At 42.5% G+C, this 27,317-nt stretch overlaps 1 protein-coding gene across 1 annotated transcript; it reads right to left on the bottom strand.

Annotated features, from left to right (window-relative positions):
• Positions 1-322: 322 nt before the first annotated feature.
• map1lc3a (microtubule-associated protein 1 light chain 3 alpha) lies at positions 323-22,176 on the bottom strand. Its single transcript, XM_084167534.1, has 4 exons — positions 21,937-22,176; positions 16,489-16,544; positions 15,514-15,620; positions 323-1,434 (listed from the first exon to the last, which is right to left on the bottom strand). Exons 1-4 carry the CDS (start codon positions 21,974-21,976, stop codon positions 1,272-1,274), a joined length of 366 nt encoding a protein of 121 aa, XP_084023660.1. The 5' UTR covers positions 21,977-22,176; the 3' UTR covers positions 323-1,271.
• Positions 22,177-27,317: the final 5,141 nt, after the last annotated feature.

Genomic DNA, 27,317 nt, shown 5'->3' with positions numbered 1-27,317 from the left:
CTCCTTGAATTAGTTACAATTGAGGAATTTAAATGAACACACAACTATTGATTATTTTTTATGGTTTATACACACACAATTGTGTTTCAAACATACATATACACTTATTTCAGTTTTTGGTTTGGAAACAATTCTAAAAAGAAATGTTTTAATAAACTTAAAATAATTATATCTATTGCGTAAATCTATATATAAAAAAAAATTAAACTGAAAAACATGCAAGGTAGTGCATCACAAACCCATAGTTTCAAATGTCATTTTACCAAAGGCATACGTACAGAACAGTGTTCTAAAGGACAGAATATCAGATACAAAAAGAATAAAAGGTGTTATACAGTCATTTATTTCTATTCAATACTTATTATAATAGTATAAACGTATATGTGCAAAGAAGCGTATTTATTTCTACGTTATACATCAGTTTCCACTACTCAATTCTAAGCACTAGCCTATATCACAACACACATTCCCAACATTACCTGTTATATGACTGTACGGATGGTCATCTTGCTCATGGAGCCAGTCAGCTATCAAAGACTACTTACCATTCAAAGGTGACACACAAACTCATTTGATTCATCTGATTGATTATTAAAACAGTACTTGAAAATGGAGAGAGAGCGGAGAACAACCTAAATTACCCTATGCTCTAGCAGATTTAGGCTTAGCCTATGGTAGAGCAATTGCATGTCTTGTTGTGTAGTTAATTCACTTCCACTGTTGGCAAATAGACACATGTACCGGTGGGTAAGCTGTGTCAATATTGGGGGAAAACTCAAGACACAAACCATTGGTTTAGGCAATAACACCTATGACCACTTAAGTAGAAAGGTATGTTATAAAACACAGACAATGAAAACCTAAAAACAAAACACTAACAAAGTTCTACTCTATCTGAAAAACCAGGTCCCAGTTAGAGATAAAATAATAAACTATAAAATCAAAACCAAAGGGGCAAAGATCACTAGCCTATGGCTAAAGAAAAAAAGACTAATATAAATGTACTTCCACCGGGGATGGTAGTTTTAATAAGGGGGGGGAAAGAGGAAGGGGATGTTGCACATAGCGTTCCTGTTTAACTACTAGTGTCATGAAAAGACGTGGTGTTGTCTGTTTAATTACCCTTAAGGGAACTCAAATTATCCAGGGGGGGGGGCAAGACAGAAAAAAAACACAGCTGGGTGAGACCTAACTCTACCCAACCTCGCCTCTGTACCCCCGTGCCTCCCTCTATCTCACCCTTCTCTCTTTGACCAGACTTCCCTCTCTCCCTAGCAGCCAAAGGTCTCCTGAGAGGCGTAAACCATGTAGAGAAAGCCGTCCTCGTCGTGCTCCTGCTCGTAGATCTCGGAGATGGGCGTGGAGACGCTCACCATGCTGTGCTGGTTGACCAGGAGGAAGAAGGCCTGCGTGGGGTTGAGCTGCAGCCGGCGCCTGGAAGGGAATGGGGATACTGGGGGTCAGGGCTGGTCACTAAACCATGGTCACAATCATTAGGGCACACTGTAGTAAAATGAAAACAAGCAGTTGTTATTCAACAAGTACAGGTAGTCCTTCCCTGTTTCAGTCCATTTGGTGCCTAATGAATATGACCCATCTTTTAGCTTGAACCACCTGGAGGTGTTGCAGGGTTGTTTATTCTGAGTAGAGGCAAGCATTTCATGCAAGCAAGTTTACAACCCCACAAATAGCATTACTATAATTGGCATCAGATTAAATGTCTACCTTAAAGCAGCGGGTCAATAACAAGCATCAGGGCATCGCTTTATTGAGGATTCAACAATTAGCAATAGATGCACTGAATTAAAATTATAGGTACCGTGATTGTTAGTTTGTGTAACAGACTGAACAAAGGAGGTGGGACCAAGTCACTATTGTTCGAGTCACAAGAAAGTCAAGTCAAAAGGTCAGAGTCTCAAGTCGAGTCCCAAATAGAACGGTCTTGAGTCTTGAGTTCAACTACAAATATTTGTCTATTTACTGAGGCTACCAGACAGCCCTTTATTATTTTGTCTACAACACATTTTGATTATGTAATTGTAAAATAAGGACAACGGGCATGAAAACGGGCATGAAATCAGCACAAAGCAAGGCAAGTTGACGTGCTCAGTGTAGATTTATTTACAGGTCTTGGTGATCCAATGGTGAAAGTGCCATAACATACAAAATATACACAGGCAATTGCCTAAAAGAAGCCTCTGTATCAGGCTTAAAGTGATAGTTCCACCAAATTTCAAAATAAAATATTGTTTCCTTAACCTGTAAGCAGTCTATGGACAGGGTATGACAGCAATCCATGCTTTGGTTTGGTTTCCCTGGGACTGTTTTCACATGCTAACGTTTTAGCATTTGTGGCACAGATCCCATTCAAGTCATGGGACCGATATTAGCATTTTTCGAGCATCATGTTCAAATAATCTATAAGTGACTGAGATTCACAGTCAATTTGAGATCCTTTGATGATTTGTACATGATGCGCAAACATTTCTAATATCGCTCCCATTACTTGAATGGGATTTGTGCCACAAATGCTAAAACGTTAGAAACAGTGCCATGGAAACTAAACCAAAGGATGAATTGCTATCATACATTATCCATAGACTGGAAACCAATGTGTCATTTTGTAATCTAGGTGAACTATCCCTGTAACCTGTCCTATCTGAATGGACACAGGTAGAGAGCAAGACTGCACAGCCTCCCCTTGAAAAACCAAATCTGTCTAACAGGAGCTCAAACAGGTACATATAAGCACTTCTCCCCTCCCAGGACCATACAATTACCCAATTGGCAATTACAACCAATAAACTGGTTCTTCAATATAAAAAGGCAATTTCCACATCCATTGTTACATTCGTCTTAATCAGACTTAATGATTATTAATGACATTTCTTCACATGGAACAATTTTCTCTTATTCGATGTACTGACGCCAAAGCGTGGCGCGCAGGCCACAAAGCCTATTTCTATGCACACGGAGGCTTGCACACTCCTATTACGCACAACCAGAATGACAGAGACATAGGACACAGACACACAGCACTCCGACATAACCCGGGAAATATGAACAAAGGAAACCATACATTTAATTAAATAAACTTACTCAGAAATGTCTAAGTTGCAATAAACGGTTTACGGATGAAATGCTAGCAATTATTGTAGGATTAGAGGGAATATAGATTTACCACATATGCATTTACACGTGTGAAAAACAACAGCAAACATTTCAACAAGAGAACAAAGCACTCTCCACTGGCGGGAGTTTGGAGAGCGCAAGTGAAGAAACGTGCCTATGGTGCGTCTTCGCCAAAGTAATAATTAATTTCAAATTTCAAACGCAAGCTTCATAAGCAAATTAATTATTAATTATTATTTCAAGCAATTTTGACATACCAAAAGAACAGTAGGCATATGCTAGTAATTGTTGCTTGGTGCCCCATTGCTGGTGAGTTGGCAAAGAAAATAGTTAATATTCTTGATCACCAATCCATTTTTGGAGCTGCATATTTATTTATTATGGCAATCCCCTCTCCCTACAATGACGTTTGTACTGTACCCGATCCTATAGCTGTACAGCAAATCAGCAATCTGTTCGCTAGCTCACCCGATCTGTGTTGGATGACAGTTTGCTGTTCCAATCAGAGGGCCGAGTGTGTGTTTCACTAGCCAATCTGTTGGACGTTTATTTTGGAAGGGCGATGCTACGGCAACTGTCTGGCTGCGTGGAGAGTAATCCATTGAGACGCTGTACCACAAAGCGACAAAACATTACAAAACCTGGCCAGATAATTTCAAGTCATCAGTCTCATGTCAGTCGAGTCCCGAGTCTTGAGGCTCCAAGTCAAGTCATTTCATTTTCTAATCGAGGCTCAAGTCATCAAATGTGACTCGAGTCACACTCAAGTTCCATGTCGTGACTCGAGTCCATAACACTGCTAAACAAAAGTTAGAATTATATTGAAACAAACCTGATTTTACTATATTGAACAAAAATATGAACACAACATGTAACATGTTGGTCCCATGTTTCATGAGTTGAAATAAAAAAAGATCCCAGAAATTTTCCATACGTACAAAAACCTTATTTCTCTCAAATTTTGTGCACAAATTTGTTTACATCCCTTTAGTGAGCATTTCTCCTTTGCCAAAATAATCCATCCACCTGACAGGTGTGGCATATCAAGAAGCTGATTAAAACAGCATGATCATTACACAGGTGCACCTTGTGCCACTAAAATGAGCAATTGTGTCACACAACAACGCCACAGATGTCTCAAGTTGAGGGAGCGTGCAATTGGCATTATGACTGCAGGAATGTCCACCAGAGCTGTTGTGAGAGAATTGAATGTTCATTTCTCTACCAACGTCATTTTAGAGAATTTGGCAGTGCGTCCAACTGGCTTCACAACCGCAGACCACGTGTAACTATGCCAGCCCAGGATCTCTACATCAAGCTTCTTCACTTACGGGATCGTCTCAGACCAGCTGTGTTCGAGTTCCCGCCAATATCCAGAAACTTTGCACAGCCATTGAAGAGTGGGACAACATTCCACAGGCCACAATCAACCGCCTGATCAACTCTATGCTGCATGAGGCAAATAGTGGTCACCCCAGATACTGACTGGTTTTCTGATCCACACCACTACCTTTTTTAAAAAGGTATTCCCAGTTATGTGAAATCCATCGATTAGGGCCTAATTAATTTATTTCAATTGACTGATTTCCTTATTAACTCACAAAAATATTTTCAAATTGTTTCATGTTGCGTTTATATTTTTGTTCAGTGTATTTAGGCTTGCCATATAGGGGTTGAATACTTAGTGACTAAAGATATTTCAGTATTGGAAAAAAAAACTTTTTCTCCCCAATTTCGATCTTGTCTCATCAATGCAACTGCCCAACGGGCTCGGGAGAGACATGCGTCCTCCAAAACATAAAACGCCTAGCCGCGCTCCTTAACACCCGCCAGCTTAACCCGGAAGCCAGCCGCACCAATGTGTCGGAGGAAACACCGTTCACCTGGCGACCGGGGTCAGCCTGCAGGCACCTGGCCCGCCACAAGGAGTCGCTATGGCGCGATGAGCTAAGTAAAGCCCCCCCGGCCAAACCCTCCCCTAACCTGGACAATGCTGGGCCAATTGTGCGCCGTCCTGTGGGACTCCCGGCCACAGCCGGTTGTGGCACAGCCCGGGAATGAACACGGGTCTGTAGTAACTCCTCTACTACTGCAATACAGTGCCTTAGACCGCTGCGCCACTCAGAGGCCCTCAGCTTTTCATTTTTAAAAATGTCAAAAAACAACTCCACATTGACATTATGGGGTATTGAGGGTATGCCTGTGACAAAATCTCAATTTAATACATTTTAAATTCGGTCTGTAACACAACAAAATGTGGAAATAGTCAAGGGGTGTAAATACTTTCTGAAGGCACTACAGTGAGGTCCGAAATTATGGCAGCCTTGATAAAGATCAGCAAAAAAGACCAACATAAATACAAATACTGAACTATAGTGTATGTTCAAAACATTTGGAAAATTCCATTTTTATACTAATACAATTGCTCAGAGAACAATAAATATTTATTTTCTTAAAAAGATACAGGTTAGAATTATTGGCACCCAGTCAATTGAAATAAATAATTTAGGCCCTAATCTATTGAGTTGATCAGGCTGTTGATTGTGGCCTGTGGAATGTTGTCCCACTCCTCTTCAATTGCTGTGCGAAGTTCCTGGATAATGGCGGGAACTGGAACACAGTCATACAATTTGATCCAGAGCATCCCAAAAAATGATCAATGGGTGACATGTCTGGTGAGTATGCAAGCCATGGAAAACTGGGACATTTTCAGCTTCCAGGAATTATGCACAGATCCTTGCGACATGGGGCCGTGCATAATCATGCTGAAACATGAGGTGATGGCGGCGGATGAATGGTACGACAATGGGCCTCAGGATCGCGTCACGGTATCTCTGTGCATTCAAATTGCCATTGATAAAATGCAATTGTGTTCGTTGACCACAGCTTATGCCTGCCCATACCATAAACCCACCGCCACCATGGGGCACTCTGTTCACAACGTTGACATCAGCAAACCACTCGCCCAAACGATGCCATACTGCAATCTACCCGGTACAGTTGAAACACTTCTCCAGCGTGCCAGTGGCCATCGAAGGTGAGCATTTGCCCACTGAAGTCAGTTACGACGGCAAACTGCAGTCAGGTCAATACCTTGGTGAGGACAACGAGCACGCAGATGAGCTTCCATGAGACGGTTTCTGACAGTTTGTGCAGAAATTCTTCGGTTGTGCAAACCCACAGTTTCATCAGCTCTCCGGGTGGCTGGTCTCAGACGATCCCGCAGGTGAAGAAGCCGGATGTGGAGGTCCTGGGCTGGCATGGTTAATCGTGGTCTGCAGTTGTGAGGCCAGTTGGAAGTACTGCCAAATTCTCTAAAATGACGGAGGCAGCTTACGGTAGAGAAATTACCAATACACTCTCTGACAACAACTCTGCTGGACATTCTTGCAGTCAGCATGCCAAATGCACGCTCCCTCAAAACTTGAGACATCTGTGGCATTGTGTTGTGTGACAAAACTGCACATTTTAGAGTGGCCTTTTATTGTCCCCAGCACAAGGTGCACCTGTGTAATGATCATGCTGTTTAATCAGCTTATTGATATGCCACACCTGTCAGGTGGATGGATTATCTTGGCAACAGAGAAATGCTCACAAACAGGGATGTAAACACATTTGTGCACAACATTTGTGAGAAACATTTTTTGTGCGTATGGAAAATTTCTGAAATCTTCTGATTTCAGTTCATGTAATGTAATGCCTTAAAACTGTCATCAAATGTGCGCATCAAACGCCTTTGCTTACAAACCGTAAAATAGCTCAAGCAGAACGTGGCAAAACGATACTGATAACTACCCCTTTTCATCTGTGTTGTGACTTTTAGCTGGCAAGCTCCTTACCAGCATGCCGGTAAAAGCACACTGTTGTGACTGGATGCCATTGTGTTAATTTAACGTCACACTATTTTCCGAAGAACGAAGACTTCCGACAGCAGTGGCTGCTTTTCATTTCGGGTGGACAGGTTGCACCGAAAATTACGATCATGTCATGAGTGTGCAGTAATTGTTAAGGACTGGGGGAGTTTTTCAGGATAAAAATAAAACAGAATGGAGCTAAGCAGAGGCAAAATCCTAGAGGAAAACCTGGTTCAGTCTGCTTTCCACCAGACACTGGGAGTTTTGACTTCTATTTATTTGAAATCTATTTGAAAATCTATGGCAAGACCTGAGAATAGTTGTCTAGCAATGATCAACCACCAAGTTGACAGAGCTTGAAGAATTCTGAAAAAAATAAAATAGGCAAATGTTGCACAATCCAGGTGTGGAAAGCACTTAGAGACTTAACCAGAAAGACACAATGCTGTAATCGCTGCCAAAAGCTGTAAAATTGTTAATGTAAATTACAGTGCCTTGCAAAAGTATTCATCCCCCTTGGCGTTTTTCCTATTTTGTTTCATTACAACTTGTAATTTAAATGGATTTTTTGTATTTCATGTAATGGACATACACAAAATTGTCCAAATTGGTGAAGTGAAATGAAAAAAATAACTTGTTTAAAAAAAAAATGAATAACGGAAAAGTGGTGCGTGCATATGTATTCACCCCCTTTGCTATGAAGCCCCTAAATAAGATCTGGTGCAACCAATTACCTTCAAAAGTCACATAATTAGTTAAATAAAGTCCACCTGTGTGCAATCTAAGTGTCACATGATCTCAGTATATATATATATATATACACACACACACACACACACCTGTCCTGAAAGGCCCCAGAGTCTGCAAACCACTAAGCAAGGGGCACCACCAAGCAAGGGGCACCACCAAGCAAGCGGCACCATGAAGACCAAGGAGCTCTCCAAACAGGTCAGGGACAAAGTTGTGGAGAAGTACAGATTAGGGTTGGGTTACAAAGAAATATCCGAAACTTTGAACATCCCACGGAGCACCATTAAATCCATTATTAAAAAATTGAAAGAATATGGCACCACAACAAACCTGCCAAGAGAGGGCCGCCCACCAAAACTCACGGACCAGGCAAGGAGGGCATTAATCAGAGGCAACAAATAGACCAAAGATAACCCTGAAGGAGCTGCAAAGCTCCACAGCGGAGATTGGAGTATCTGTCCATAGGACCACTTTAAGCAGTGTCCAAGGTTACTAGCCTGGCTCCACAGCTATACCACCGTAAGAAGGCAGAGGATGATGGCAAATGGCACATTTAGCCCTTGGTCAGAGGTCACCTTGGTGTGCCACAAGGGGGCGTGGCTTCACCATCTGTTTATCCTTCACATGTCCACCCGAAAAGTTGTCTTCAGTGACACTGGGTATGCAGATGATGTAGGGCTGTCCCGAGCCATACCATTACCCAGCATCCAAGAGGACACTTCCATGGGTTTGGAGGATATGTTTTTCTAGAGACCATCCACAACCTGCACCACTAATCCTAGGACAGGAAATACCAGTGGTAACAACAACCAAGTATCTTGGTTTTTATCTAGACTCTAACCTCAGTGGTGAGACACGTGGAGCAGTCAGTGAGGAAGGTCTCAAAACGACTGCACTTTTTGACTTGGACGAGCGTTGGACGAGCGTTGGAGCCAGTGTAATAGGATTCCACCTCCCTTTTATATTGTCTTTTTGCATGTTTTATGTCTCGGAGGTCGTAGCGGGTTTTCTTGCATGCGTCCACTTCCGGGTCCCATTCCTTGTAAGCGGTAGCTCTAGCCTTTAGCCCAGCGCGGATACTGTAATCCATGGTTTCTGGTTTGTGTACTCACTTTAGGGACAACGTCGTCTATGCACTTATTGATGAAGCCTGTGACTGATGTGGTAAACTCCTCAATGCTATTGGATGAATCCCGGAACATATCCCAGTCTGTATTAGCAAAAAAGTATTGTAGCCTTCCATCTGCTTCATAGGAGCACTTCCGTACTGAGCGCGTCACTGGTACTTCCGGTTTGATCTTTTGTTTGTAAACAGGAAACAGGAGAATAGAGTCGTGGTCAGATTTGCAGAAGGGAGGACAAGGGAGGGCCTTATATGCGTTTCTGTGGGTAGAATAAAAGTGGTTGAGTTTTAGCGCACCTAGTGGCGCAGGAGACGTGTTGGTAGAAGTGCGGTAGAATGGTTTTAAGTCTCCCTGGTTAAAGTCTGCATAAGCTGGGCTACAGGTGATAATGCTTATTGCTAATAGCATACATGATAATATACACTGAGTGTACAAAACACCTTCCTAATATTGAGTTGCACCACCCCCTTGCCTTCAGAACAGCCTCAATTCGTCGGTGAAAGGACTATACAAGGTGTCAAAAGCCTTCCACAGTCGACTCATGGCCCATGTTGACTCCAACGCCTCCCACAGTTGGCTGGAGGACCATTCTTGATACACACAAAGGAAACTGTTGAGAATGAAAAACCCAGCATCGTTGCAGTTCTTGGTCATGGAAAGCGCACTCAGTGTAGACCATGAATAGGCTATATGCATGGTTCAATATGTTAAAATAATTTTAACAAATAATTTTGCCAATATGTTAGCGACCTACATGTGCATTTGCGGGGCTCAACAAAAAAGAAACTAAGCCACGCATCACGCAGTTCTCTCCCCAAATTCCCTTTCCCCTCCATGTCTCTCACTCAATTGCAATCCGACCGCTCCCTCTACACCCGCATCCTGAGTGCACACACAAGCTCACATTAGGCCTACAGAAATACATGCCTATCAAAACTTAACTGATGGGACACACAAGTTACATTACTTGCCAAATGACGACAGTTTCATCAGAAATTCAAAATGGACTGGTTGATTGAAGTAGGACAATGTGTGTTCCAACAACAAGCTGCAGTTTTGGAATAATTGCGTCCCGTCCATTTTCCGCTTAGCCTACTTTGTGAACTGCTAGTTCCATTTAGAATTGGTTAGCCTCGGGCTAGGCTATAACCCCCATAAAACAGCTTTCCACACTGAAAATATGCCAAAACATTAGTTTGATCAAGAGTATTTTTTAAGCCTAAGCTTACTCACCAAACAGATGTTGCTGTAATTCATCACCATGCAGTGTTCAATGTGGAATTGTTCATTTAGAAAATTCGAAAGAACAGGCAGATTAAACTAAATTGAACGTCTGTATATCATAAAGACAGATTTGGGTTTGTAACCCAATGCATGTCAATCTCTCCAGGCTCAAAGTGGAGGAGCGACTGACTTCATCACTACTTGTATTTGTGAGAGGTATGTTGAAAGCACCGAGCTATCTGTTTAAATAACTAACACACAGCTCAGACACCCATGCATACCCCACAAGACATGCCACCAGAGGTCTCTTCACAGTCCAAGTCCAGAACAGACTATGGGAGGCACACAGTACTACATAGAGCCATGACTACATGGAACTCTATTCCACATCAGGTAACTGATGCAAGCAGCAGAATCCGATTTAAAAAACTGATTAAAAAATACACCTTATTTTTATTTTTATTTTATTTCACCTTTATTTAACCAGGTAAGCCAGTTGAGAACAGGTTCTCATTTACAACTGCGACCTGGCCAAGATAAAGCAAAGCAGTGCAATAAAAACAACACAGAGTTACATATGGGGTAAAAAACATAAAGTCAAAAATACAACAGAAAATATATATACAGTGTGTGCAAATGTAGCAAGTTATGGAGGTAAGGCAATAAATAGGCTATAGTGCAAAATAGTTACAATAGTATTAACACTGGAATGCTAGATGTGCAAGAGATTATGTGCAAATAGAGATACTGGGGTGCAAAAGAGCAAAATAAATAACAATATAGGGATGAGGTAGTTGGGTGGGCTAATTTCAGATGGGCTGTGTACAGGTGCAGTGATCGGTAAGGTGCTCTGACAACTGATGTTTAAAGTTATTGAGGGAGATAAGAGTCTCCAGCTTCAGAGATTTTTGCAATTCGTTCCAGTCATTGGCAGCAGAGAACTGGAAGGAATGGCGGCCAAAGGAGGTGTTGGCTTTGGGAATGACCAGTGAGATATACCTGCTGGAGCGCAGACTACGGGTGGGTGCTGCTATGGTGACCAATGAGCTAAGATAAGGCGGGGATTTGCCTAGCAGTGATTTATAGATGGCCTGGAGCCAGTGGGTTTGACGACGAACATGTAGTGAGGACCAGCCAACAAGAGCGTACAGGTCACAGTGGTGGGTAGTGTATGGGGCTTTGGAGACAAAACGGATGGCACTGTGATAGACTACATCCAATTTGCTAAGTAGAGTGTTGGAGGCTATTTTGTAAATGACATCGCCGAAGTCAAGGATCGGTAGGATAGTCAGTTTTACTTATGGAACAGCGGGAACTGTGAAGCAACACATGCATACACACACACACATGGATTTTGTGTTGTAGATATGTGGTAGTGGAGTAGGGGCCTGAGGACACACACTTAGTGTGTAGTGAAATCTGTTATGAATTTATTGTAATGTTTTTAAAATTGTATAACTGCCTTAATTCTGCTGGACCCCAGGAAGAGTAGTTGCTGCCTTGGCAGCAGCTAATGGGGATCCATAATAAATACAAATACAAACCCTGAAAAAAATTGTCTTTGAACTCGCCAAATTGAGCCAAGTTTCAAATTATCACTATTTGAGAATAACTATACCAGACACTAGATTGCGCATCACTATGCACTGCAAACTTTTCATTTGGAAAAAGATTGTTATATTTTATTCTGTTATATTACATTATGTTTCTTACTATAAAACAGGTGCGTCTTGACTGTGATACGGCCTCTGGAAATAAGAACATCTTGTTTGCTAAATTAATAAAACAAGGCCATGCCATTGCACAGCCATAGGCTTCTACAAGCAAGCTCCGCTGCTGAGGTTACTGGCTTTTTGAAGATTGTGTGCCACGATATATTATTACGGTTTCAATAAATCAATCTTAAATGGCACTTATTTTTTATTGACTGAATCACCCCTTTCACGAAAATGGATCGCTCCTACATACAGTGAGTCATATAGCCGTGGCTTGCTATACAAAGCAGGCAGACAGGCATCCAGTTACTGTTCGATTGAACGTTCGAGTGGGCAAAATGAGTGACCTTTGAATGTGGTATGATCGTCGATGCCAGGCATGCCGGATCCAGTATCTCTGAAACGGCCGCCGTCCTGGGCTTTTCACACACACAACATTGTCTAAGGTTTACTGAGAATGGTGCAACAAACCAAAAACATCCAGTCAGCGGCAGTGTTGTGGGCGAAAACAGCTCGTTGATGAGAGAGCTCGAAGGAGAATGGCAAGAATCATGCAAGCGGACCACAAACAGACAAATAACGGCTCAGTACAACAGTGGTTTCCCGGAACGGCATCTCAGAACGCACAACTCGTTAATCCTTGTCACGGATGGGCTATTGCAGCAGACGACGACACCGAGTTCCACTCCTATCAGCTAAAAATGGGAATTGGGAATGTTTTCCTGGCACACGTTCCTGGTCCCTTGATACCAATTGGGATGAGATGGAATGGGCTATTCGCAGCATGAATCTACCACCGTCCAATCTGCAGCAACTGCGTGATGCCATAGCGTCAGCATGGACCAACATCCCTGTGGAACGTTTCCGACACCTTGTAGAATCCATGTCCTGAAGAATTCAGGCTGTTCTGGATGCAAAGGGTGGTCTGATCCGGTACTAGATGGGTGTATCATTCGGAAAGTATTCAGACCCCTTGACTTTTTCCACATTTTGTTACGTTACAGCGAAATTGATTAAATCGTTTTTTTCCCCTCATCAAATGTACACACAATACCCCTTAAATGACATAGCAAAAACAGGTTTTTAGAAATGTTTGTAAATGTATTACAAATACAAAACTGAAATATCACATTTACATAAGTATTCAGACCCTTTACTCAGTACTTTGTTGAAGCACCTTTGGCAGCGCTTACAGCCTCGAGTCTTCTTGGGTATGACGCTACAAGCTTGGCACACCTGTCTTTGGGGAGTTTCTCCCATTCTTCTCTGCAGATCCTCTCAAGCTCTGTCAGGTTGGATGGGGAGCGTTACTGCACAGTCATTTTCAAGTCTCTCCAGAGATGGTCGATCGGGTTCAAGTCTGGGCTCTGGCTGGGCCACTCAAGGACATTCAGACACTTGTCCCGAAGCCACTCTTGCATTGTCTTGGCTGTGTGCTTAGGGTCGTTGTCCTGTTGGAAGGTGAACCATCGCCCCAGTCTGAGGTCCTGAGCGCTCTGGAGCAGGTTTTCATCAAGGATCTCTCCGTACTTTGCTCCGTTCATCTTTCCCTCGATCTTGACTAGTCTTCCGGTCCATGCCGCTGAAAAACATCCCCACAGCATGATGCTGCCACCACCACCATGCTTCAACGTAAGGATGGGGCCAGGTTTCCTCCAGACATGACACTTGGCATTCAGGCCAAAGAGTTCAATCTTGGTTTCATCAGACCAGAGAATTTTGTTTCTCATGGTCTGACAGTCCTTTAGGTGCCTTTTGGCAAACTCCAAGCGGGCTGTCATTTGCCTTTTACTGAAGAGTGGCTTCCGTCGGGCCACTACCATAAAGTTCTGAATGGTGGAGTGCTGCAGAGATGGTTGTCCTTCTGGAAGGTTCTCCCATCTCCACAGAGGAGCTCTGGCCAAGGCCCTTCCACCTCCCTGACCAAGGCCCTTCTCCCCCGATTGCTCAGTTTGGTCAGGTCAGGTGGCCAGCTCTAGGAAGAGTATTGGTGGTTCCAAACTTCTTCCATTTAAGAATGATGGAGGCCACTGTTTTCAGGGGACCTTCAATGCTGCAGAATTTTTTTGGTACCCTTCCCCAGATCTGTGCCCTCCCACAATCCTGTTTTGAAGCTCTATGGGCAACTCCTTTGACCTCACGGCTTGGTTTTTGCGCTGACATTTTTTATTTTTTTATTTTTATTTTTATTTTGTCATTTAGCAGACGCTCTTATCCAGAGCGACTTACAGGAGCAATTAGGGTTAAGTGCCTTGCTCAAGGGCACATCGACAGATTTTTCACCTAGTCGGCTCGGGGATTAGAACCAGCGACCTTTCGGTTACTGGCACTGTGCTCTTAACCACTAAGCTACCTGCCGCCCTGTCAACTGTGGGACATTATACAGACAGATGTGTGCCTTTCCAAATAATGTCCAATCAATTGAATTTACCACAGGTGGACTCCAATCAAGTTGAAGAAACATCTCAAGGATGATCAATTTCGAGTCTCCTAGCAAAGGGTATGAATACTCATGTAAATAAGCTATTTTAGTATTATTTTTTTTATAAATTAGCAAACATTTTCTAAAAACCTGTTTTCGCTTTGTCATTATGGGGTATGGTGTGTAGATTGATGAGGGGAGTAAAAAAAAAAAATCAATTTTAGAATAAGGCTGTAACGTAACAAAATGTGGAAAAGGTCAAGGGGTCTGGATACTTTCCGAATGCAATGCATGTGGCAATTTAGCAATTAGGATTTGTTATCTGTAATGGTTATGAAAAATGTGGCCTTGTTGCACATTGTTGGCATTTAGGCCTAGATAAATGCGCAATTTTTTTTTTGTGTGTTATAAAAATATACTTTTTTTAAATTCAAGTACTCGAGTTCAATATAATTTATTGTGGCAGAACCTTAGTAAAATTGCTATGTTCATAAATATGGATACCCCCTTTAAAGAAAGTGTAGAATGCAGGAAATGGTAAAACAATTGTTTGACAAAAATCGTATTATTGTGTGCAGGTAACTGTGCTCAATGGTACATTGTGGGAGGCAACCCGTCTGTCTAGAGACTACTAAACAACTCAACATGGAAACTGTAAAATGACTAATTTGTTACTATTTACACTACACAACATGGCATAGGTTTAGTTAAGTATTTTTCTGCAATAGTCGGTGCCACACAGAGCAGTGCTGCAACAGTTAAGGTCTACCCCCTCTCTCCCCACGTCAATGATATGGCTGTAATATGAAGAGACAAGCACAAGACAGGAAGAGAGTCTCTCCCAATGATAACAGAGTGTATTTTGGTGCTAGAGTGTTTAAGAGTGTTGCCAGCAGAAGTCAGGGTCAGTGTGTGCACCAATTCTTGGCACAATGTGGCTCGCCCCCCTCTCTGGGTGACACACTCCAGACAAGTAAACAATCTCGTCTACATGAGACTGGGGATACAGGCACATACGCAGTTCCCTTCCAGACTTTGAGAGAATGCGCCGACTAAAGGACACACTAATTGAACAGTCAGTACACTGCTTTACATTATGGGAGAGAAAGGCAAAGTGTTTAAGGTGTTGAAATGATCTCACCGTAAATAGACATTCAGGTTCGAGGTGTGAGGCAACCAAGCGATTGCCTAATGGGACACTCTGGGTTTTCGTGACCATGACTCTGTTGCCCATTGACTACCATCATGTCATCAAATCCAAACCTCATTATGTCATGACTCAATGGTCTTACCTGATTATTTTCACTAACTCGCTCATGTTGACATGGTCTGGGACAAGAAACTTTGTCTTGTCCAACACAGGCAGCTGCTTCTCTCCCTTATACCGCTCAATGATTACCTGTAGGGGAGCACCAAGCAATGATAAACGGTTATAATATGTAATTCCATCATCATAACACCAATGAATACTGACTATATTACATCACATATATTAAAGACCCTATATATTATATATGTTGGATTAATATTTAATCACAACCTTCATTCACTTTGGCTTATATATTCCATATACTAATCGAAAAAGATAGCATTCAGTGTGCTTCCTGGCTATAGCCTTCCACTTCTTCAAAATGCTCTGCGAGCAACCTTGAACAACTCAAGACAATTGCAGTGGGCATGTCTGAGTATCATGTGAACTACATCAAGAAAGGCTCTTACTGTAATCAATTTACTGATATATGAAAAGAGCTTTCAGGAACAATAGCCAGACAACTGAATTCTACACACAGACAAGTGTATTGTGTGTGGTGATTAGGGCAAATAAATGTAGTCAGGTCCACAATTATTGGCACCCTTGATAAAGATGAGCAAAGCATACAGTATAAAATAAAGATTCTGTACGGAGGAATGGTCTAAGATCCCTCCCAATGCGTTCTCCAATCTCATAAAACATTTTAGAAAACGGCTCAGTGTCGTTATCCTCGCAAAGTGAGGTATTGAAAGTTAATGAAAACAGGGGTGCCAATAATTGACCACAACACTTTTTTTTTTTTTTTTACGTATTACTTGTCAAACAAAATCTCTTTCTCTGAGAAATTGTATTAGTATAAAATAATGTAATTTCCCCCTTTTTTTTAAAGCATACAATATACCTCAGTATTTGTATTATTTATTTTATACAGTCTTTTTTTGCTCATCTTTATCAAAGGCACCAATCATTTTGGACACGACTATGTTCTATAGAGGGCAATGTCAGGGTAACTTACTGGGATTTTGTTGGGGTGCTGGTCACGGATTTGATGCACTTCTTTGCAACGATCAGCTGCAGATAAGAATTTGTATGTATTTATACAGGGAGTCCCATTGAGATCAAGGTCTCTTTCTCAAGGGAGCACTGTATTTTGCAATTTTACAATATATTAATATAAAATACAAGAGAACACAGAATTACAGACACTCATATTCCACAGCAAAGTGGTCCTTGATCAACATTTTGAACCGCCCGAGAGGCACCAATGTGTCCATACATGGGGTGCATAAATGACTAAAATGTAAATGTGATAGCAACTAAAGGTAGCAACAGACGGAATTTACAGAGTTAAACATCCCTGTGATCGGGTATGGTAACATGTACTTCTATGGGTAAGTAAAGATGTCAGGTAATGTGAGAGTTTTTGCAATAGGGCTTAATAAATGAATAAAATGCTATGTTTCAACCTACGCAACATCAATGAGGGCCAACCTACTTTCCGATAGAGCAAACAGCGATTAGTGCAAAACCTGTCACCGGTGATAAAACTAAGTGCACTATGGAAAACTTCATCTAACGGCCTCAAAGAAGTGGCAGCTGCATTCATCTAAATGATGTCAGCATAGTCTAGAACAGGAAGAAACATTGACTGATCTGCATAGAGATAAGAGACAACCAATGAAAAGGTGTCTCTGTGATCAGTTGGAAGATAAAACAGAATGGGTAGCCTACAGGGGTCTCCAACAGGTAGATCGTGAGCTACCTCGCAGCCCACCTATGAGTGCTCGCCAAGCAATTCTGAAAGTACGTGCATTTTTTCATTTATTCCATCGCAAACTGTCAAAAACATACAGCTCCCGGCAATACTATCCAATCAAAGCCACATTGACATTATCCCACCCGTGGTTAGCCACTATTTGCTTAAAAAGCCAAACGTAACATAACCCATCTGCCAATTAATTTCCATCAATATTGCCCTGGTCTGTTTGCACGCATTTGTTTATTACTCCATGTAGCCAGTTAGCGATGCTAATGACAACAGTCTTGTGGGTAGACAAATGCTTTCCCCAATAACCTTCTCAGTTAAACGTTAACTGCAAAGTAGGCTTACCTGACATAACTATATCATGATCAGAGTATGTGAGCGGAGCATCCCCAGTTTGACTGGAGCACATTGTGAATTTTCCAAAGGCTGGAGGGTTGGCCTTCTCGCCCGCTCCATTTCTGCTCAATTTAGGAGCGCAGGGCATGCCCGGCCCAGCATGCATTTGCAGGCTACTTGTGTGCTGCTATAGCCATTTGCTTTAGCTACTGTCATGGAGTCAGCTAAATATCATGACATGTGCTGCAGCAGTAGGCCTAACAGAAACATCGCTAGACCGACACATTCCCCTCTTGCTAGATGCGCAATTAAAGGGGTTTGAATATCCAAACATATTCGTTTTTTCCCCAGACAAATAATTGTCTTCTGATTTAAGCATCGACATAGACTCAGAAAATCAATTTTCGTTGTTTCTCTATGACTAATTGTTCTATTGAGAGTAAAAAACAGAACAAATCTAAACCAGGAAAAATAAAACAAAGAAAACTGTCTGTCATGCCAAATACTGTTTATTAACCATTATTTTACCAGGAATATTGACATATCTTGTACACCAAGGACGAGTTGCAGGGTAGAGAAGAATGTGCCTATTTAAAAGCTATTTAAAAAAGACAAGTAATTATTTTTAAAGTAGCTCTCATGCTAGAAAAAGGTTGGAGACCCCTGAGCTAGCCAAAAGTCTCTTTGATATGGGGTGTGCAACTGCAAACATGATCAATATAGAAAATCATAGGCTATGACTAAACATAGTCGGAGAGTTCTCAAAATAGGCATACTGGTTTCAGTAATGCTAATAGTTTTCCACAGTAGTCAAACACGAAATAGCCTACATCAGCAGTGCAAATGCGTGTGTAAGACATTGAGAGGACATGTTGCGATTGTTGTGATTTCTCTGTCAATTATGTGTTGCACTGCACAGGGTAATAATTTAGGTGAATGACCTGAAACAAATACACGTATCATGCTATCTTTTATGGCACCCATGCACAATCCAGAGTTTGTGTTTCAGACCAAATGTAATCCCACTACTTGGTCATAAAGCTCAGGGATTGGACTTGGCAAATGTAACCACTATCAAATTCATAGCCTACACCAGGGGTATTCACCCTATGAGGTCCGGAGCCTGATGGTTTTCTGTTCTACCTGATAATTAATTGTATCCACCTGGTGTCCAAGGTCTAAATCAGTGTCTGCATTTTTTCATTGTTCCCCTCTAATCAGTGGAACTCAAGTATTGGTAGCTGCAGCCCAATATGGCGACCGGAGTATGGACGAGTGGGAGTCGGAAGGAGTGGGTGTATGGAAAGCCAATCAGCTAATTGGGCAGATTTGTTGCCACTCAAGAACGTTTTGTGTGTCTGATTGGGCTGTACGAGTCGATAAGCCGGCGACCTGTGCACCGGTGTTGTATCGGCCTGCCTGCCGACTTGAAGTGCTTCCTACTGGGTATCACAGTCGTGTCACCGGCGGTAGCTAACATGGCCATTTATTTCTCTCACACGATTTTATTTCAAATAGGATAGCAGCCTACACAAGAAATAACTAATATTGATAACCATCTAGATGTCACCTTGATACATAGCCTACATACAGTCTACTACTCAATGGGGTGGGCATGAATGGCAATACCGGGACACAGTGCCCTTCGCGCCTGCTTGACAAGCACTACTGCCTGGCAAAGGCGTGGGAAGTAGCTACCTAGTAGCCAATATCAGGGTGATAGTCACAGTAAGCACACGCATTAAGTAACAGTACACCCATCATAAATACTTTTAATGAAAAATAAATTGTCAGTTTTATAACTGAACATTTACAATTATTTGTGTAAAACTAATAGTGAAATACGACTCAGACACTGGATTAAAAACAGAAGTCAAAACTCTCACAGTATAGTTGTGTGGTAAGAAATGGAAGGGGAATAAACACAGTTCAATCAAACCGTCTAACCTATAGCAGAGCGCTTCAACACGCCAACTCCTTTCCACACGCCCACTACTTTCCTTTCGACACACCCACTCGCCCATACGCCGGTCGCCATATTGGGATGCAGCTAACCCCTTCTCGTGGAACTGGCCTTGAGGTCCAGAGTGGATTTGAAGGGCCTATACAAGTTTATACATTTTGGGTTATGATAGGATGGGAAAGTTGTTCTAAACTCATGGGCCATTTACTAGGCTAAGAAATACTAGAACCATTGAGTATGATTACAAAAATGATCATTGATCTGAAGGAAATATCCCTAGTTGTGCCTTTAAATCATAAAAACATTATACGTATCGCAAATATTTTGAAAAGGGTGCAATTGTAGGCCGCAATTTGGGGCACTCCTGCATCTACAGGAAACCCTCTTTAAACTTCTATTGGTCAATTTTTAAGCAAGGACTCTGGTACACCAATAAATCCCCAAGCAATACTTTAAATTTCCTGAACTGCACCAGAATATCAAGATGAAATGTATTTTGAATTTTGTTCCAGCAATACGGTGCATTAAAACCAAAAGCAGATTTACTTAGCTCTATGGAGACTCTAGGAACCTCAAACTGAAGTTTATATGAAGTAGGAGTAATGTAGAGATCTTTAGCTAAGTCCAGCCAACGATGGCGAGGGCAGGTGTTCGCCAGGAGGGAGCGAAGGACACGGCTAGGACTCCGGCGGTACACAGTGGGTGGGATAGGTAGCTAGCGAGCACACCGGTAGACAGTGTATTTCATTCCCGCCTGTCGGGCATTGTTTTTCCGCAGTTCTGTTAACGACGGCGAGGGCAGGTGTTCGGCAGGCGGTAGCAAAAGACACTGTGTGCTAGCTAGCAGGACTCCGGTACACAACAGGCGGTAGCGAAGGACACTGTGTGCTAGCTAGCAGGACTCCGGTACACAGCAGGTGGTAGCGAAGGACACTGTGTGCTAGCTAGCAGGACTCCGGTACACAGCAGGCGGTAGCGAAGGACACTGTGTGCTAGCTAGCAGGACTCCGGTACACAGCAGGCGAGAGCGACACCGGTAGATTCTCCCTGCGTCTACCAGTGTGTTGGCTAGTTCTCTCAATTGCATACTCTTCACATCCTCTCTCCTCGCCCTCAAAACCTATTGGAGGAGGAGGTCAGAGGGAACTCTGGCTTTCTCATCCAATGGGTTTTGGGAACGAGGCGAGGAGTATGCAATTGAGATTCTCCCAGTCCTTTGCCCCCAAAAAACTAAGATAACACTTTTATTTTCCCTTTGACTGACATTTTAAATCACATAGACAGTTAGGGGAAACCCAGAATATCAAAAGTGTCACACAAGCGCGAAGAAGGTGTAAACGAGGGAGGGCGTTCATGCAGTATCCAACAGGATGCTCGAGGGGGGAGGCATTCATGCAGGAATCAATGGGATGCTTGAGTGGGCAGGAACGCCCAGAACTGTACGCCGGAATCACACACTATTGCATTTTTCAGGGTATTGGCCCAAAGTGTGCAGCATATTCTCTGTTACATTTCTTGAGATTATGTAATGGTCTCTTAACTCCTCCCTTCCCACAACCCATCATCATATATGGCTCAAATTACAATATAATTCACATAACACTTGTACAGGGGATAATGAGTCAGCAGAAGTTGTTTTCTTCTAGCTGTTACATGTTGCTTGTAATCATGATTTTTTAAACAAATTACAAATGTTATAACTGGTGTTAAGGCGTCAGCATGCTGCAGTTAGTGTCATAGCCAGTTTAAACTTCCTCAAAATAGTCAGAATTAATCTAAGATAACTCAAGAAATCTGTCATTAATTGCCTAAGTGATCTTAGTCGCACAATTTTACATCTAACTAAGATGTTTGTAATATTTTTTTTCTTCATGAAAACGGGTTGTCTCTCCTTGAACGACAACAAATACTTTATTGAAGAATCCCTACTGTTGACCAATCACTGACGAAGGGACGTAGACTTCGGCTCCCAACTATGGCTTGCCTCTCCAAAAAATGTTGTGTGCCCGAACAGCCAAAAAAACATTCACCGAAGTACAAAACGAACCAAAAGGTCACAAAACGTCGTAATAATATATGTACAAATTCTACCCTGCTGTTTCGGCTGGAACGCATGCGGATGCCTTTATTGTTGACGTTGTTAGCTGATCAACTAGCCTAGCTAGCTTGAGCATGCTAACGTTAGTATCAAAGTGAAGGCCTCTCTGACGTTGGCTGTGTGGTCAACAAATGTATTTTAATTTACTTGAAGTAGCTACCATTACACTTAAATTCATAGTGACGAATACTGAGTACATTGTTGAGCTGTTTTCAACAATACAATCTTGCCAGTCCAGTAAATAATATGCCAAGCTAGCTAGATCTGTGCTTATCAACTGGCAACAGCTGACGTTACTTACCGAATGACCTTCTTTGTTTGAATGGTCTATCGGATGGCATCACTGTAGATTATGTTGTAGCAGTATAAAGGAGATATTATACTAGCAAATGTCTCAAGTTGTTTATGGAATCCTCAACCAATGTTGTCCCTTGCTTGTCAAGTCAGTGCTCACTGTAGCTACAAAAACGGTTTTGGTTTGGGATAAACTGACTAACGTTGCAAGCGTTTCCTTCTTTCTGGTCCTGACCAGAGGAGAAACAAATATTGTCGGGGGAGGCAATTCTTCTTCGATGAAGTTTAACGGCGGTTGGTAACCAATAAATGTTGCATTACCGCCACCTACTAGACTGGAGTATAACTCCCTTATACTTTGCTTAAAAAAATTGAAAATACAACAAATACTCTACCATCTAATACTACACTCACTATATATATATATATATATATATATATATATATATATATATATATATATATATATATATATATATAATAAACTACCATACTCCACTATTTAAATGTATTTATTCCTACTTCAGGCCAACAGTCTGAAGGGATGGGACACCACCACTTAACACACCCTGTAACTCTTCTGATGTCAAGTCTCACACAACCAAATACCACTCTGCAGTTGCCACCACAACCTCGACTTACGTTCCATTCCTGCAGTACAGTTGATAACCATTGCTATAAATGCCAAAAATCCAATCTTACTGAAACATATATCACTTCTTGGTTTATCCGTCTGTACTGGTACAGATCTACTACTCACACCACTCCATCCTCCTTGACCCATCTTCCTCTACTTTTGTCACTGCCTCAGCATATGACAAATTCTGCACTACATTTACATTTACATTTTAGTCATTTAGCAGACGCTCTTATCCAGAGCGACTTACAGTTAGTGAATACATATTTTTTTATACTGGCCCCCCGTGGGAATCGAACCCACAACCCTGGCGTTGCAAACGCCATGCTCTATCAACTGAGCTACATCCCGGCCGGCCATTCCCTCCCCTACCCTGGACGACGCTGGGCCAATTGTGCGCCGCCCATGAGTCTCCCGGTCGCGGCCGGCTGCGACAGAGCCTGGATTCGAACCAGGATCTCTAGTGACACAGTTAGCACTGCGATGCAGTGCCTTAGACCACTGCGCCACTCAGGAGTAACCCTGGAAACCTCAACCACCGGACATTTCGGATCCCCAGCCCCATGGGCACCCCTACAATTAACACATACCACTACTTTCCCCAATGCTACACATTCCTTTATCACATGCCCTTCTGCACACTTCTCACACCTAGGAACCTCCCTCCTACACACTGCTCCCACATGCCCATAAGCTTGACACCTGTAACAACGTAATGTATTCGGCACAAAATCTCGTACCAGATAACTTACATATCCTAACATCACTTTGTCGGTCAAACTCAAAAGAACAGACAATGACTCTGTTTCTCCACTCACGCCACCCTGTCTGCGTCGCACCAAATGACGATGCATTACAAACACCGGGAATCTTCCCCTTCAGTTGGTCAGCTTTCACATTTACCGCTACCCCAGTAATCACACCTTTCAATGGCACAATTCACATCTCTTGTCCCCATTCGTTTAACACGGAGCGCCTGCTCCCTCTGACCAGCAGAAACACAAACAATTATCACAAGACCACTTCTGGTTACCCTCACCGATTCCACAGCACCCAACTCTGTTTTCACCCACCCTGAAACCACAAATGGATCAGCCAAAAGGCAAGGGTCCACTTTTTCCAAAGACTTCACTCCTACTATCACAGACTAATCTTTATCCTGACCCACGGTGAAAATCTCGGGCTCCGAGACTTCGCCACACCTACCACCTCCGATACTTCGCCCTCATTCACATCCATTTCTCCTCCTGTCTTCAACTCACTCTGTTTACACTTTCTACCATTCTTCTTTAACAAACCATCTCCCTTTTTCCCGCCATTTATAACTGACTCAAGCTCACCCTCTTCCCCTCTCTCTCTCTTAGACTTCCTCTGCCTCTCTTTATCCCTCCATTCCTCCTCCGTATTCCAAATATAACTCTCCTTATGATAGTACTGCACTTCTCCTGACATCTAGATATTGCCTTGTCAAGGGACAACATTTCTCCTCCGACTCCCCCCTAGTCTTCCAATTTCCTCCACGTCCAATATGATACATTGTACTTATTTCTTCTTTATGTAGACCCTCAAACACTTTGTTTTCATGTGACGAGCATCAATCATCCCACAGAGCGCGTCTTGATGTTCTTTATCAATAGCTACCATGACGCTTTTCCATTTCAAATAAGCGCGCTCTTTCAACCACCATCCACCGTCACTCGTTACGCTCTGTGTCGCCCGGTACTCTCTCTCTCCTGAGCTGTCACTTCCTTGTTATCTCCCGAATTACCGTCCCTGCTCATTTTTCAGCTCTTCTTCTTCTTCTTCTTCTTCTTCTTCTTCTTCTTCTTCTGAGGGTTTTATGGCGGACTACAACACAAAAAAGTGTATTGCCAACTGGACGGGTTGAAACCAAAACAAGGTAAAAATAAAATCCATACGTGATAGGGAAACTAACACCTTCTTAACCTTTAAAATTGTCAGGATACTGCTGGTGAAAGGCAACCCCTGCAGCCTGCAGTGAAGGCCTATCCATGGACTCTTCAAGTGCGCCATTCAAACCCTCAACCCTTTTAACAGCTGCTGCATATGATATGCTCTGGATAGCCCTGACTTTGGCCACCTCATTCTATTTCACCCTTGTGGGGGATTCGAAAGATGTGGCTTCATGGTTCCAACCACAATTGCAACATGTCACATTTTCATCAATTTTATTACACATAATATGATCTTTTCCACAACTTGGACATCTCAGCTTCTCCCTTCTGCAAACACTTGAAACATGACCAAAAGCTTTACAATGATCACATTGCATTGGTCTTAGGGCTCCCGAGTGGCACAGCGGTCTAAGGCACTGCATCTCAGTGCTTGAGGCGTCACTACAGACTCCCTGGTTCGATTCCAGGCTGTATCACAACCGGCCGTGATTGGGAGTCCCATAGGGCAGCGCACAATGGTCCCAGCGCTGTCTGGGTTTGGCCGGTGTAGGCTGTCATTGTAAATAAGAATTTGTTCTTAACTGACTTACCTAGTTAAATAAAAGTAAAAAAATAGTTGTTTTTGGAGTAGTTAATATATTCTAACTGCACTTGAGTAGGGAGAGACTCCATATCAAAAAAACAAAAGAACAGATAGACTATTCACTTTTTCTTCATTCACCATATTCATCCGACGTGCATCAATCACTCCAGGAATATTTCTCATATCTCTTCAATATCTACTGCCACGAGATTCCAGATATAACCCCCTTGAGGTATGCCTTGTTCCTAAGATACACACACAACACTTCAAATGTATCAAATCAGGTGAGAAGCAACAAACGTTTCTTCTGATCCTCAGAAGCACAACAAATCAAAACCAGCCGCCTCTTGTAATCCTCACAGCTTTCACTCTACCCAGCATCCTCTCCACCAGTTTGGATTTCTCAAATGGATTCCTGAAGATTGGTAATTCGATCAGCTGCTCCTTATTAACAAACCATACTCCTACAAGATACGAAGTGACTTTCTCATCACTGTACTCTACTTTGCTCAGTTTTCCTTTCTTTTGGACAATATTCAAATTCTCCTTGATTCTACCGCCATTAGATTCAGAATCCATTTCATCATCCGCTTCCGCCATCTTTTTTCGTCTGACCAGAAGCTTCCGAATATTTTCACAACTCGCTTTCTCTTGTTGTTTGTGTTTGTTTCAGGGGAGGCACTCCTCTGCACTGTTCAACCAATCTAGTAAATGTAGAGGAGGAGTTAAGATGGAGTGTCGCATTGTCAGTGGTCGAGGGTTGTCACTAGTTACCAAATCCATGACGCATTGTGGGTAAATGGTGACTGACTGACCTACACGTAATAATGAGTAGTTGTTTATTATATTTATTTATGATGGGGGGCAGTCATTCTCCACTGTCGGTATGGGAGAACGACTGCCTCCTATCATTGAACCGACCAAATTCAAGGCTGACCGCGGTACTGCAGGCATTGTTTGCAGAAAACAGGATCCCCCATTATAGTGAAAGGGGAAATGGCAATATTCATGGTCAATCTTCGTGTAAATAAATACACATTTCGAAGCAAATCCTGGTACCAATAATTGCTTCTATTACCCTTGAAACTATTATTTAAAAATCGCACACAGAAGAAGTTATAATATATATATATATATATATATATACAGTGGGGAGAACAAGTATTTGATACACTGCCGATTTTGCAGGTTTTCCTACTTACAAAGCATGTAGAGGTCTGTAATTTTTATCATAGGTACACATCAACTGTGAGAGACGGAATCTAAAACAAAAATCCAGAAAATCACATTGTATGATTTTTAAGTAATTAATGTGCATTTTATTTGATACATCAGAAAAGCAGAACGTAATATTTGGTACAGAAACCTTTGTTTGCAATTACAGAGATCATACGTTTCCTGTTGGTCTTGACCAGGTTTGCACACACTGCAGCAGGGATTTTGGCCCACTCCTCCATACAGACCTTCTCCAGATCCTTCAGGTTTCGGGGCTGTCGCTGGGCAATACGGACTTTCAGCTCCCTCCAAAGATTTTCTATTGGGTTCAGGTCTGGAGACTGGCTAGGCCACTCCAGGACCTTGAGATGCTTCTTACGGAGCCACTCCTTAGTTGCCCTGGCTGTGTGTTTCGGGTCGTTGTCATGCTGGAAAACCCAGCCACGACCCATCTTCAATGCTCTTACTGAGGGAAGGAGGTTGTTGGCCAAGATCTCGCGATACATGGCCCCATCCATCCTCCCCTCAATACGGTGCAGTCGTCCTGTCCCCTTTGCAGAAAAGCATCCCCAAAAAATGATGTTTCCACCTCCATACTTCACGGTTGGGATGGTGTTCTTGGGGTTGTGCTCATCCTTCTTCTTCCTCCAAACACGGCAAGTGGAGTTTAGACCAAAAAGCTCTATTTTTGTCTCATCAGACCACATGACCTTCTCCCATTCCTCCTCTGGATCATCCAGATGGTCATTGGCAAACTTCAGACGGGCCTGGACATGCGCTGGCTTGAGCAGGGGGACCTTGCGTGCGCTGCAGGATTTAAATCCATGACGGCGTAGTGTGTTACTAATGGTTTTCTTTGAGACTGTGGTCCCAGCTCTCTTCAGGTCATTGACCAGGTCCTGCCGTGTAGTTCTGGGCTGATCCCTCACCTTCTTCATGATCATTGATGTCCCACGAGGTGAGATCTTGCATGGAGCCCCAGACCGAGGGTGATTGACCGTCATCTTGAACTTCTTCCATTTTCTAATAACTGCGCC

Source organism: Coregonus lavaretus (genome assembly GCF_964263955.1).
Source record: "Coregonus lavaretus genome assembly, chromosome: 8".
NCBI lineage: Eukaryota > Metazoa > Chordata > Actinopteri > Salmoniformes > Salmonidae > Coregonus > Coregonus lavaretus.
Note: the sequence above shows the minus strand (reverse complement) of the source record. Positions and strands in the feature narration are given on the sequence as shown.

What these genes read in the sequence shown, in the direction of transcription:
- map1lc3a (XM_084167534.1), bottom strand. Translation starts at nt 21,976, where the DNA reads ATGCCATCCGATAGACCATTCAAACAAAGAAGGTCATTCG. An exon ending in CAAACAAAGAAGGTCATTCG is followed by an intron (nt 16,545 to 21,936) that starts GTAAGTAACGTC and finishes TCTTATCTGCAG; the next exon opens with CTGATCGTTGCAAAGAAGTG. An exon ending in GAGTTAGTGAAAATAATCAG is followed by an intron (nt 1,435 to 15,513) that starts GTAAGACCATTG and finishes ATTCCCTTCCAG; the next exon opens with GCGCCGGCTGCAGCTCAACC.